At 39.2% G+C, this 15600-nt stretch overlaps 1 protein-coding gene across 1 annotated transcript in view; it reads right to left on the reverse strand.

The window, feature by feature from the left end:
* Hydin (HYDIN axonemal central pair apparatus protein) overlaps positions 1–15600 on the reverse strand; it is a 397410-nt gene that overhangs the window by 323473 nt on the left and 58337 nt on the right. The window contains exon 6 of the mRNA XM_074055707.1: positions 4277–4476. Coding sequence (XP_073911808.1) covers positions 4277–4476 — 200 coding nt within the window. The remainder of the gene's footprint in view (positions 1–4276; positions 4477–15600) is intronic.

The following is a 15600-nucleotide window of genomic DNA, read 5'->3' on the forward strand; positions in this document are numbered from 1 at the left end:
AGTAGTTAAAAAATCACCTGGGATTGCCATTGTCACTTAGAGCTGCCTAAACTTTTGCAATAAATAAGATGTTAATTGAGTAGTGTGTGTTAAGTCCTAGTGCTTAAACATTGTCTATAATTTGATTTTGCACTTCATTTCACTATAGACAGACAGGCTGAACAGGCTAGAAAGTAACAAGTATCAGAAAATGCTCTTACAAAGAAGTGGAAAGTATTGTTCCAAAAGTGCATAAAGCTGACTCTATCAAACTGTTTGGTTCGATATCACACCCTCATTAATGCCAAATACTCGATTATGGAGTTCATTTTTGTGAGAAAATCATGAACTGTGAGAAAGACTGAGTTTTGAACTAAAATTAGTCCATGATTCAATATTTTAGCTGATGCCTAAATATTGGTCCTGTTATATTAAATATTGAATATAATATTAGTATTTTATTCAGATAATCCTTTTTATTGAATTCCAAACTTGAGGCTTTAGATTTTGAAATTTCTTCTCAATCCTCTACCTTTCACCTTCCGATATGAATCCTACTTTTGATAGTCACAGTTATTCTGGGACATACTAGAGTTTTAGGTCAAATCTGTAATAAAGTTGAACAGTAATTGTTTATGCCTCTGTATATTTTATAGCATATTGCAGCTCCTTTTATCAGCGTAAAAAAATTACACCCATTTTATAGTACTTGGAGCATGTATTTTTATTTTAAATTATTGTAGAGGTTTATAGCTGCAGCTTTGCTTTTGTGATATGTTATTGGTTAGGCATCCTATAAACATTTATTGAGCAGTTATTTATTCTAGATACTAGCTAGATTATGGGGACATACAAATGAAAAGGGTTACATATAATCCTTGCATTTGAGAACCTCACATACAAAGCGGGGGCAACAGACAGGTAAGGAAATTTTTTATTTTTATAATTTATATAAACCTAGCCATTTTATAAATGTTAATTGTTAAATCATGTTTTTAATGAGAAAAATATGATCTGTTTTTAAAACAATTTCTTGTGACATATTGTTTCTAGCTATATATTGAACCTAAAAAGGGGCAGCACCAAGAGTAGACCCTGGACTTCTGACTGTAAATTCCCAAACTACATATATCCATTGCTCTACCATCTCTATAAACAATCACATTAACTGAAGAACTCTGTCTGGGAAATAGAACCACATGTGCCATTTTTAGAAAGGATACTTACTAGGGGATCTTTCCAGAGATTCTGATTCAATATGATATGATCACAAGTTCAACCACATCCTTTCTCATTGTCGCCACCCGGGTTCTCAGTTGCAAACAGAAGCCAACTATGGCTAATTCAGGAAAGGGACTGACTGGAAGGATGTGAGGCAGCTTGCAGAATCAATGACATGGTTGGAAAACAGGCATTTTTGTGGAAAGAGCATAAAACTACAATTTTATGAAGAATCTAAAGAGGAGAATGAAGATAATTGCAAACAGGGAAAAGTTTTGCAAAAATCTCTTTTTTAATTGAGAGCCTTGGTTATACAGAAGATAGGAGAGAATGAGTAATCCAGCTTAAGAGAGTGAGACAGCTCTTATTGACAGCAGTAAGCCACTTCCACCCCTGGACTGGAGACAAAAGGAAAGGAGCAAGTGTTATCAGACCCCAGGAACCTAGTGGAAGTTGGAACCATGGCAGGCCAGTCTGACAGCAGCCAGAACCACAGAGAAGTTATAGCTGCTTGGCTGAAGATGGAGAAGAAGGAGAATAAACACCCCAGCTTCTTCCTTCCTCTTATCCACCAGTCTCCTTCTAATGCCTTCCACTTGTCAGACCCAACTGGACTCCAGCTGACCAAGAGGGCTCAGAAGGATAATACAGCCCCACAGCAAGACCAAGCCGAACAGGGGAAGAGTAAGAAATGGATCTAAGCACAAACAAGCCTAGAATTGGCCCATGTTTTTTCTAATCTGGTAGGAACTTGGATAAATCAGTTCCTTACTTCCTTCATCTTAAATGGGAATACTGGACCAGAGCCTTTAATGTCTTTGTGGTTCCTAACTGGTCCTTGAGGTGGCTGCCCATATTATATGTGTATTAGTTATATGGATAGAAAAGTTAAAAATTTTTCTGCAACTTCACCCTACTAACTGTGATTTTGCTTGACGTTTGCATGAATCTAATATATAGGAAGTTGACAGTTAAGTGTAATTTTTAAGATTCCTCCAAACAGTCCAGGAAGACATGCTCTGCTAGTACTTGTTTTTCCACATTAGGTATATTTCCTTTTCTTCATATAAAAGTATCAAGATAAGAGAAGTTTTTAGTATGTATTATGGATGGTGGTTGTGGGAGGACTTTTTGGGTTCTTTCTAAGTCATAGTGGGCCTGTTGAACAACCTTGCCCCTTCCTCCCTCAATCAAAATATGGGAAGCTCACGATGAGATGGCAAAGGCTGACTTTGCCTTTGATGGTTGATTTATTTAAAGTGGTTCCAAGTCTTGCTTCTTTCTAGAGAAAAACTGGAAGAGTTTCTCTCACCATAACAAAGAAGAAAACCAGATGAACAACAAAAAACATAACTTCTCTTGAACTCATCAGAGTTGAGGTGGAGGGCAAACAGTCTGCAATTTAAAGATGGATATTCCCCACCCCTCTTCTCCCAGGGAGATGGGACACATGAAGACTGTTTCCATAGTGGTTTTCACCTGTGGTAGATAGTGCTTCCCTACAAGTAGAAGAAAAGGTGAAAGAAGAAGAAGCACAGAAATCTTTGAGGAGATAGTGGTTAAGACTTTCCAAAACTAATGAAAGATCTAAAAAGTTCAAAGAAACTCATAGGACTAAATCAAAACCAAACCAATGCAAACAAAATCCTTAAAACAAAACCAAAATCTATACCCAGACACATTGAATCAAGAGTATTCTATAGCAGTCTCACTTTTGAGAACAAAGAAGAAGCAAATACTAATCCTTTCTGGAGAGATGTGTCCTTAAACCAGGAAAGGACTACAGAGACAAAGCCCTTTGAAAATGAGTTCACAATCCAGGTCAATATACACACTATTTTAAAAAAAGTCATAGAAAAGAACTTGACCCCTTGCCTCCTGTCTTCCCAAGTTGGTCATTCTTGTTAAGGCCCTACTGAGCAAGCACCATTCTTATGTCCCATGGCAAACTGTTCTTTCCTTCTTTTACTAAAGTTCCTGAGAGCAGTGATCATCTCGCAATCCTTTATATTGTCCCACTGTAGATAGCTACTCCATAAACATTCAGATTAACATCCAACTCCATCACTTACTAGCCCTAGGCTCTTGATACAGCCTTTCCCTCCCACAGTTGCCTCATCTTCACAGCCAGCAATAGCATGCTGAGTCCTCCTCATGTTTTGTCCCCTGAACTCTGCTCCCCTAGTCTATGTTCTGTGATGACATTGGGCTCATCCAGAGAATCCAGAAGGTCTCTCCATTTTCAGGTCAACTGATTAGCAACCTTACTTGCACCTGTAACCTTCATCCCCTTTGTCATGTAACATTACATACTCACAGGTTCTGGGGATTAGAACTTGGACATATTTATGGAGCCATTATTCTGACTGGTTGGCTCATTTGAAGAAAAGATAAAAGAGCAAACTCTTATTATATAGTACTTTCTATGTACCAGCAGGTAATGTTTATTAATTTTTTTCCTCATAACAACCTATCAAGTGGCTACTATACATGTTTCCATTTCTCAGATGAGAAAACTGAGGGTCATTAGCCAAGGAATGTGAATGGCACCTAAAAGCTGGAGAAAGCAAAGGAATATATTCTCCCCACCGGCCTCCAAAAAGGGCCACTGCCTTGCTGACACTTTGATTTCAGTCCAGTGATACTCAGACCTACGGAAACATGAGGTAATCAGCATGTGTTGTTTTAAGTCACTGAAGTTGTAATTTGCTACAACAGCAATAGCAAACCAATCCAGAAGTTATAAACAGCAGATCCAGAAATCACAAAAATTCTTGATCAAAAGAAATATGCTCATTTATAAATTCCCATGGGCCATTATCTATACTAAAAGAAGAACTTTTATGCAGCCTTTCAAAACACCAAACAGGTAAGAGGATTTGGTAAGAAATGGTGTGTAAAATATTAACCTGGAGTTTTAGTTTTCCTTTAGGATGGAGAGGAAGTCAAATCTACGTTAGTGAGGACTAAAAGACTGTACCGAGTAACTCCACCCCAAATGCTATCCTGGCAAGTTACCTGTGCTGACCAGCTTTAGATATAATCAGTCAAAGACAAGAGCCGAAGGAATGCATACCTACAAGTTTTGATGTGAAACACAGCATCTTTGTTGCCAATGTTTCGTACCAGCAGAATCTTCTGAGTACTGTATTTGACAGGGCAAGTGGAAAAATTCAGCTCGTCAGGAAAATCCAAGATGGCTCGTGCACCTCTAGCTTTGATGGGTACAATGAACTTTTCTCTTTCCGTAACACAGGTCAACATATGGGCATAATCCTATGAGGGAAGGGTACAATCATTATTTATGGGAAAACCAACATGATCAAGATAACTGCAAGAGGGGCTGGTGGAGCGGTTCAAGTGGTAGAGTGCCTGCCTAAAAAGTGTGAGGCTCTGAGTTCAAATCTTAGTACTGCAAAAAAAAAAGATAAAAGAATGTGACACAGGTTACTCCAGAGGCACCTGCACACCCATGTATATTACAGCACTATTCACAATAGCCAAGTTATGGAAATAGCCAAGATGTCCCACTACTGACAAATGGATTAAGAAAATGTGGTATCTATACACAATGGAATTTTATGCAGCCATGAAGAAGAACGAAATGTTATTATTCGCTGGTAAATGGATGGAATTGGAGAACATCATTCTGAGTGAGGTTAGCCTGGCCCCAAAGACCAAAAATCGTATGTTCTCCCTCTTATGCGGACATTAGATCAAGGGCAAGCACAACAAGGGGATTGGACTTTGATCACATGATAAAGCGAGAGCACATTTGGGAGGTATGAGGATAGGTAAGACACCCAAAAAACTAGATAGCATTTGTTGCCCTCAACACAGAGAAACTAAAGCAGATACTTTAAAGTGACAGAGGCCAATAGGAGAAGGGGACCAGGAACTAGAGAAAAGGTTAGTTCGAGAAGAATTAACCTAGAAGGTAACACACATGTACAGGAAAGCAATGCAAATCAACTCCCTGTATAGCTGTACTTATCTCAACTAGCAAAAACCCTTGTTCCTTCCTATTATTGCTCATACTCTCTCTTTAACAAAATTAGAGATAAGGGCAAAATAGTTTCTGCCTGGTTACGAGGGAGTAGGGGGGAGAGGGAGGGGCGGGGGGAAGGGGGGAGAAATGACCCAAACATTGTATGCATATATGAATAAAAGAAAAAACGTTTCATACTGAGAAAAAAAAGATAGCTGCAAGAAAAATGATGGTTATGCGAGGCATTGTGTAAAACAACCTAGTGTATTGCAGTGAAAACTTCTCAAAGCTAGTATAGATGCACTTTCAATGAGATATACTTTTAATGAGAGGGAATATAGTTCAAGTGTTAAAAATCTACAAACCAGTACAGAAGCTCTGGTTTCACATGGAAGATGGTGACAATCAAGGCACATTTTCTTCCTTAGGTCAAAGGAAATTCACGCCAGTCCCCCTAATGTCCTCCTTCTAAGCCCTATTTATCCTCCCACCCCACATACTGGATTAATACTCTAATGAATGACCTCTTCGTGCTCACACTCCTTGCAATGTGACTTTGCAGTTCCTCTATCAAGACTGGAGTTTATTTTTCCACTCCTTGCTTTGAGCAATAGGAGGTGGCAGAAGTTAAGCTGTGTCAGTTTCAGGCTGAGGTCTGGAGATGCTTTGGCATTTCCAGTCTTTTGAACACTGCTGCTACTAAGTGAACTACACTAGTCTAACCTACTTCAGGATAAGAGCCAGATGTCCCAGTCAGGGACAGGCCAGATTAGCCTCAGCCCACTGATCACCAATATATGAGCAAACACAGCCAAGATGAGCTGAGCTGCCATCCTGGCACAGGAGAACAGAAGAACCACCTTGCTGAGCCAGTCTTGTGACCAGTAATAAACACTTGTTATTTAAAGCACTAAATTTTGGAGTGCTCTGTTGTTATATAGCAAAGCTAACTGATACATAGCCCAGTTTGCAAAGCCTTTACTGAACAACACAAATAAAAATGCCGAGACCTTGGGCCCCTGTCTTTCCTGGTATTGAGTCTAAATGCAACAGACATGCTGAATAAAGTCACTCTATGTCACCTCATTAGATAGAACTCTTGCTGGCACCATAGCAAAGAAAAAGTTAAAAGTGAACTCTTAGCACTAAGCAAGACTAAGAGGAAAATGTTAACAGTGCCCTCAAGAATTGGCCGGAAGCTCAGAAGTCACCATGAAAGGAATGTATTATCTAACTAGAGTTTATTTTTCTTCATTCTTGGTGTTTGCATTATGCCGGTGTGTTTTAGCTGAAAGGCAATCTTGATAAATGGAAAGTCATTTTGAACCTTTCGGTAAACATGTAGTAAATGGTATTAAGTGGTGGAGGATTTTACTTTGTTTTGTTTTGCTTTTTAAGCAACTCTCTTTCCATAGAGTCGGAATGGGACATACAGATTAACATTGCAGATCTGCCATGCACTGGACTTCATGAACCACCGAACAGGTAGGAAACAGTGGTATCCCTAATCTGTTATTCATTCAACCAGGTGTCAGGCCCTCTTCCAAGTCTAGGAATACAACTGATTAGGAAGCAGACATGGTCACAGCCCTCTTCCCCTTACATGAGGATGGACAAGACAATGAACAAATTAATGAAGGATATATAATGTACAATACAACAAACATATAAATAAGAATAAAGGTAAAATGACCAGAAGGCTCCAAGACATGGCCTTTACACCTGCAGTTCTCTCCCAGCTCCCAAATTTCAAGTTCATGTCCAGCTACCTAGCTGGCATCTTGTTGGATGCAAATATATTACATCTCAAACCAAAGTGGATTAGTGCCACTGCCCACAATTGTGCATTAAGAAGCCCTGCTGAAGGTAAGGAATGGGGGCTAAGACTCAGTTCACTCTTCTGGCCTGACTGCACCACCTTTGTACCCACAGCGGTTTCACAAGTCAGCTGAGATCCTGCTCCTAGCCCTCTCTCTACCCCAACACCATTCCCACAAACCTTGAGGTCTCAGTACTAGTACCTCAATCCTTCGTGGCCTGAGTTTGAAATCCCAGAATAAGGCATTCTAGAATGTTTTACTTCTCAATTTCTTAGTAAAATCTATAGGACTGCCTTCAAAAGATATACAGGCTGTGACCAGTTCCTGCAAGTCCACCCTGGTCCTAGGCATTGCAATCTTACCTAGGCTAGTGGGACTCTTCATTCAACCCTCAAAGTCCATTTTCCATCCAAGAGCCAGGGGAATCCAATTAAAACACAAGTCAGATCAGATTGCACTTCTGCTTAAAATCACCCAGGCTGAGAGAGCTAGAACACTGATGAGGGCTCCGTGGCCTGGCCTCCTGTCCTTTCTCTAGCCACATTGCCCCATCCTCCTTGTTCATCTCTGCAGCTACAATGCTCCCCTCAGAGCCTTCACCTAGGATGTTCCCTCTATCCAGAATTTGCTTTCCTCTAGTTACTCATAGCACTCACCTTTCCCTTCTTCAGGACTGGCATAACTATCCACTCACTGAAGCCTCCCCTGACTGTTCTGTTTTAAAATCAATTCCCCCTCTCCTTCCCTGTAGCCCTCTAGCTTTTTGTTCCACTTTGGTTTTCCCCAGCACTCTCTAACATATATATTCTACCTACTTACTGAGTTTGTTACATGTCTCCTCCAATAGTTCCCTGTAAACAGGGAGTTTGCCCATCTTACTGGACTTCTGTATGTCCAGTGCTACAATGAGGTCTAAATATTCAACAAATGTTTCCTAAAGGAACCACAATACAATGTAAGGTAGTGGTGAATGAAAAAAAGCCTGGTTGGGGTCAGAGGTAAGGAAGGGCTATCATGAAGAGGTGATATTTCAGCAGAGATCCAAGTGGGTGAGAAATTAAGCCATGTAGGTGGATGGTTCTCTGGGGGAAGTGTGCCTCAGAGCCCATGGCCAGAAGGGAGCAAGGGAAGGAGAGCAAGGTTCTGGATAGGACAGGTCATGGAGCATCTTGTAAGCCAGTAGCAAGACCTCAGGATGGTTGGAAAAAAACATTAATAATGCTGAACACTGGTCAGGATACAACCTGATTTATTTTAGAAAAAGCACTAGCTGCTATGTGAGCAATGGACAGTCAGGAGACTATGGTGGGAAAGAGGAGGACCAGTTAGGAAGTCACCATAGTCATCCAGGCAAGAGATAATACTGACCTGGACTAGTTAGCTAAAGCACTTTTTTTTGTAGGAAGCACTAGTGTTTTTTGAGTAGGAAGCACTTAACCAATGTTAGTTGGCACAATTAAATTTTTGTATTAAACACAGTGCTTCAGGTTACTCCAGAGGCACCTGCACACCCATGTTTATTGCGGCACTATTCACAATAGCCAAGTTATGGAAACAGCCAAGATGCCCCACTACTGACGAATGGATTAAGAAAATGTGGTATCTATACACAATGGAATTTTATGCAGCCATGAAGAAGAATGAAATGTTACCATTCGCTGGTAAATGGATGGAATTGGAGAATATCATTCTGAGTGAGGTTAGCCTGGCCCAAAAGACCAAAAATCCTATGTTCTCCCTCATATGTGGACATTAGATCAAGGGCAAACACAACAATGTGATTGGACTTTGAGCACATGATAAAAGCGAGAGCACACAAGGGAGGGGTGAGGATAGGTAAGACACCTAAAAAATTAGCTAGCATTTGCTGCCCTTAACGCAGAGAAACTAAAGCAGATACCTTAAAAGCAACTGAGGCCAATAGGAAAAGGGGACCAGGAACTAGAGAAAAGGTGAGATCAAAAAGAATTAACCTAAATGGTAACACACATGCACAGGAAATTAATGTGAGTCAACTCCCTGTATAGCTATCCTTATCTCAACCAGCAAAAACCCTTGTTCCTTCCTATTATTGCTTATACTCTCTCTACAATAAAATTAGAGATAAGGGCAAAATAGTTTCTGCTGGGTATTGAGGGGGTGAGGGGGGGAGAGGAAGAGGGTAGAGTGGGTGGTAAGGGAGGGGGTGGGGGCAGGGAGGAGAAATGACCCAAGTTTGTATGCACATATGAATAATAAAAAAAACAAAAAAACCCCACAGTGCTTTGTGTAAGGCATATAGGAAAAACCCAACATGTGTTTACTCTTGTTAGTATGACAGCCATAATGGTAATACTGAAATTGATTGTAATAACAGAAGATAGGACAAGATAAGTTCAGACAGTGACAAGGCTTTGAGGAAAATAAGACATGGCTAAGAAATAATTTGAGAAGTGGATGCTTTCAGTTGGCACAACCAAGGAGGTCTCCCTGAGGAGGTGACCTCTGATGGAGACCTGAACAGCAAAGGAGCCAGCCAGGAGAGATCCAGGAATAGAGTGGTCCTGGCAAGGGAACTGAGAACATAAAAGTCCTAAGGATGGAGTGAGTAATAAAAATCAATAAAGAGTGGTTGTGAAATTTATGAAAGTTTAGTTTTTGGACTCTTCACTTTACCATTGATTCTGGTACTGCCAGGCTCAGAAATGATAATTTCCAGGTATTAGGCAATTCAAATTACACCAAGTTATCTGATTTTAGGAAACCCTACAGAATTCAACAATGCAACAATCTAGTCTGATTACAACAGAATCCTAAAGAGATAAGTACTATTTTCATTTTTTGTAGGAGATAAAGCCCAGCCAGCAAAGGTTTTGTTAGGAATTATAAACTGGAAAACAGCTGCACACATGCAAACTTAATATTGGGGCTTTGATAGAAAAAAAAATCTGCTGAGCCCCAGATTAGAGACCATTCTGAAATGTTTGTCTTATTTTGTTCTATGTTCACACATCTTCTGCCTTGTTCTACAGGGAATTTAAGGCAGCTGGAAGTGGTTTAGGAGGCTGATTGAAATATGAAGAAGGCTCTTTTCAAGTTCTCAAATGAAGAAGGTTCGAAGTTTAATAAGAACTATGTCTTTTTCATAATCAATTCACACATTCATAAAAATATGAAGAAAGTTCTTTAAACAATTCTTTTAAAACACATTCCAATCTCTGAAGTTATTCATTTAATATGACTATATTAGGTTATATAACATGACATTATATATTGCTCTAGTGGCTTAGAATTAATTCAGAGGTAGTGACTCGGGAGGCTGTCAGTCTGCAAGCCAAGCAATTGCTTCAGCTGATGCATTCCCTTCACTGTCTTGAGATTCACAGCAATCAGGTCAACCACTATTCAAAGCCAAAATATTTATTCTAAGCTCTTTCCCTTCTGCTATGAGAGACTTAGCTACAAATTACTCTATACCTAAAATGTTATTCTATTAACAACGCCCTTCAGATAGCCTTCCTTCTGACGTGCACCTCCTCCACACTTAAAAAACCCAGCAATATGAAAATGGCAGATAGGACTTTCTGAGAAGTGGAAAGAATGAATCTTGACTTTACATTAGTCACATGATAGGGTGCAAATGTAGCAATGGTTCTTTCCTTTAAAGACTCAGCAAAGGGAAAAGCATGACTACTGAAATGAACGACTCTGTGATCAAGGGCAAAGCAGTGTGGGTCAAGCCCACATCCTGTCTCTGCCTTCTCTCCATTCTGAAATGTGAGGGAGGAATGGCAACAGAGCAAATTAGATCTGACCAGGACTCAGTGAATTTCATACTCAGTGTCCCTTTCTTTAACCAGTTGAAAGTTGTATTATAAATTATCTTTTCAATCTGAAATTTACCGCTCAAAAGGGAAAAAACATTCAGTTCTGATGTCCCAATTACTATAATGAGATTAATCAAGTGTTTTGGGCTTTGTCCTCTGCCACTATGACTCTTGTGTGGCTTGACCTGGATCTCAGCTTCCTACGGATATCTGTTTTTCTCCATCTATTAAAAAAGAATGACTTCTGACCTTTGGCTTTAAAAGAGCCCTGGATTTCCAAATTTATTTTGACTATCTTGTGCTTAGTATACAATGATAGTATGGTTCACTTCATGGTTTATGTCTACATCATCCACTTGGCGTAATTAATTTTCTCTTCAGCATTTTAGCTTGCTAAGGTACCCTTAAGCCCACCACTCCACCTGCATCTGCATTTGGGTATACTGCCTCTACTCCTGTTCCTGTCTAGAACCCACCCTCTCCTATATGCTAGATATCAACCTTTCTGTTATGCCACAATTTTCCTGCATCACCTGTTTTCCTTATTGAACATTCACACATCAGCCTACAATCATGCTTGAATAACATCAGTGTAACTATTAAAAACACCTTCCCTTTACCCCCAACATCCACCTCCAGTTATTTCCCCATTTCTCCAATTTCCTTTGATAGCAAATCTCAATTTTGCAGTCTCCTCACTTTCCATTTCTCTCTTTAACTCACCCAATCAGGCTTCTGTACCCAATATTCCATAAAAGTATTCATGCCAAGGTCACTTTACCAAATCTAATGGTTAATTCTACATTCTCATTTTATTACTGACTCTCCACCTTCCCCCAACCCAGCTTTGTAGACCTGCTGTGTCTTATCTCAGAAAATGGCACCACCATTTTGCCAATCTCTGTCCCAAATCTTAGAATCAAATGAGATTCCTTTCTTTCTTATACCCATCATCCTATCCTTAGCCAGTTAAAAGCTTTATTGTATAGAATTTCATCAATTTGAAATTGACCCCTCGAAAGTGAGGAAACAATTAGTTCTGAAGTCCAGCATATCCTGAGAGCTCTACAATAAGAAATTCTAACTCCTCCATCACTGACATTACACTAGTGCAAATCATCCTCATAGTTTGCCTGAACTATTGCAAAGCCCCTTGTCCCAGTATTCATCAGGGTTCAGTTCAGCTACATACAACAGAGAAAAGAACAAAATAAGTGCAGTTTACAGGAGACAGAAGCTTATTTCTCTTGCATAAGGAAGTCCAGATTTAGGAGGGCTAGGTTGGTAGTGTGACCCCACAGTATCATCAGGGACCCAAATTCTTCTACCATTCTAGGACAAGGATCCATTCTCAATATCACCTCATGGGCAGAGGGATCCCAGGGATGCTCCTCTCATAGCCAAACTGGAGGCCAGTAGGAAGAAGGCAGAAGGACAAAATGGAGCACCTCCTGCTGAGCCAGCTATCATAAAGTAGAAATCTAGGAAGTCCTTCTTCTTATATCTCATTGTCTAACACTTAGACATACACAGCTGAAGAGCAGGCTAGAAAATGTAATAATCTCTCATTTCAGGTAATGAATCCAATCAAAAATTTGGTTCTCCCTTGTACACTGTTAGTAAGAATGCAGATTACAGACATTATAGAAAACAGGATAGAAGTTCCTCAAAAAATTGAAACATCATATATCCATCACTTACACATCTGAGTATGTATCCAAAGGAAATGAAATCAGTACATTGAAAAGATATCTGCCTTCCAACAGTCATCGAAGCATGATTCACAAAAACCAAGGTAAGATGGGCACCAGTGGTTCATGGCTATAATCCTAACTACTTGGGAGGCTGAGATCAGGAGGATCACAGTTTGAGTTCAGCATGGGCAAATAGCTTGTGAGACCCCATCTCCAAATAATTAGAGCAAAATGGACTGAATGTATGGCTCAAGTGGTTAAGTGTGAAGCCCTGAGTCAAACCCCAGTTCCATCAAAAAGCAGGCAAGCAAACAAACAAACAAAAAAACCTAAGGCATAGAATCAACCAAAGTACAACAACGGATGAATGGATTAAAAAAATGTGACACACACACACACAAATGCAATACCATGCAACCTTATGAAGGAAAAAAGTCTGTCATTTGTGACAGCATGGGTGAACCTTTTCCTGGTGTGAAATAAAAAGAAAGGAATAACTTCTAACACATTTAGGACACAAACGCTACTTGTGCCCTTTTCATATGCTTCTACTTTCATCATCTGTAGGCCACTCTCAAATTGAAGAAACTTTTTTACATTTTCTTGAGATTAACTTTTACTTTACTCATCTCACTCAACAAATATTAACTGCACATTCCCTCTGTGTCAGGTACTGTGCAAGGCCCTGGGGCTATAGGAGGGGCCCAGATGGAATTGGGAGAGGGCTAATTCCAGGCAGGAAAAACCCAAAATTACTGCCATTATCTTTGCTAACACAAATGATGGATTGTGAAAGATTTTATGATATCTATACTTTAATCCAAAATGCTGGCAACAGAGTTTTGGTTATTATACACCTAGAATGCATAATATATGTTAACATTTTCTATTCTTCTCAGGACAGAGTTTGAAAATTTCATAACAAGTCAGGAAGACCATCCTGACAATACAGTCCATATTTCTTCAAAATACAACTAAGAAAGCTACATCACTGCACTTTTTCCAAGCATTGCTGCCACTTCCATACAATGACACTATTATAAAAAGATGATTTCTTACATCCAACGAAGTATCTGTTTTGCTTTCTGACAAAAGTTTAATATTTTTCATACTCATTTTAATGTTAAAGATTCAAATTTAAGAGGTCAAGAAAAATGCCACGCACCAGAAGTTTATAGTGTTACTTTATGATAACATTGACTATTATCCTTCCACAGTGCATGATATATATGCACTGTAAAAGTATATATGTCATATTAATAACATATCCAATGGTTTAAAAAAAAGAGTCTGTGTAAGGAGAGATAAGGAAAGCCAAAGTGAATTTGCTGCACCTGTTATCTGGGTATTTGGCCTTTCTTAGTAAGTCCCATCCCCAGGAAGCCAGATCAATAGATGACAGGGGAAGATGTAACTTGCATTATCATCTTCAAAGTGCTAATATGCATGGGTGCTGGAAATCCAATTGAAAGGGGACTGGCTTATTAACTGTGGCATGCTGCAATTTACATATCTCATCCTCCAGATGTGAGGAGGGTAAATGAGAATGGAGAGGGCTCAGATCAGCAGGGGATAAGGAGGGGAAAATACCCACACACTTCAGCTATCCATGTGGCCAACTGAAGAAACAGTGACACTTAGTGAGATGATTGACTTTTTCCTAAAATAAATCTGGCTCAAGTTTCTATTTGGCTGCGTTCTGGAACAGCACAGAAGACAGCATGCCTACCCCTAGTGAGTCTTTCTGTACATGATCTGGTCAGCTTCTCAAAGGTGAGGACCAGTGGAAATACTGAACACATACCATCAGTCTAAGCCACAAAAAAAGGAGAAACCAATTCTGACTTTAGAAAAATGAGTTCTGTAAAACTACATTGCAGCTTGGAGTCCAAGTCCAATACAAAATCATTGTTTGTTTGTTTGAGACAGAGTCTTACTAGGTAGCCCAGGCTGGCCTGGAACCTTCAGATCCTCCTGACTCAGTCTTCCAATTACAGGTGCACACCACTGTGTCTGGCTTCACAAAATTTTAATGTATCCAAAACTGGATAGTTAAGATTTCTCATAGGTAACCAATATACTCACTGTCTCCTGATACAGGCACATAGCCTATGATAACTTTCAAATATTTAAAAGAAACAACAGTATAATAGAATTTAGCTTAGTTAATATATAGAGATATGCAATGTGGAATAAATGGAACAGTAAGAGGAAATACGAGAGCTGAAGTAAGATAAGCAGCAGTAAAATATAGCCCAGTATATTAATCTCAGCAGGAATATTGGCATTTCATATTTATAAAGTAAATACCAATAGGTCTAAAATACATTTCAACTACTATTTTCTGGACTGCTGGATAGATAAATAGTATAAGCAGTAATGAAATCTCTTTTCTTTTAGCTTCTGGTTATGGAAATTTTAAAACATATACAAAGAAAACAGAATAATATAGCAAATTCCAGTGTACCTACCACCCAATTCAACAATTATTAATATTCTGTTATTCGGGCTTCCTCTATACCTCCATCTGCTCCCTTCTCTGTTATTACATAGTTTTTAGGTAAAATTTGCATATATATTGGAAAGTACAAATATTAAATGTATAGTTTTGACAAGTGAAGTCATGATGAAATCCACACTCCTATCATAATACCATACATTCCATCTCCTCAGAAAGTTTCATTTGTCCCTTTTTCAGCGAGACTACCTGCAGGTATAACACCACTTATCCAATAGAGGATATATTTTCTCTAGCACAGAAAAAAAAATCAAGAAAAGCCAGCTCCTCAAATCCAGCATGCCTTGTATTTCAATCCATACCAAAAGACATATAAATCAGTCTCCTACAAAAAATGACAGGGTAGGAATCAACACTAGAATGAAAATAGGCACTGTTGTCTTCACAGATAGCATTCAGGTAGAGTGCCTCCAGAAGAAAACAAGAATTCGACAATATATAACAAAAAGGCTCACATCTGGAGTTATTTATCTTTTCTTTTATTTCAATAGTGCCCCAAACAAAACTACAGCTCCACAAACATAACCCCAGAAAAAAATAGTGACACTGCATGGTGGCAAAACAATAAGAGCAG

Source organism: Castor canadensis, chromosome 15, assembly GCF_047511655.1.
Source record: "Castor canadensis chromosome 15, mCasCan1.hap1v2, whole genome shotgun sequence".
In the NCBI taxonomy this organism is placed as follows: domain Eukaryota; kingdom Metazoa; phylum Chordata; class Mammalia; order Rodentia; family Castoridae; genus Castor; species Castor canadensis.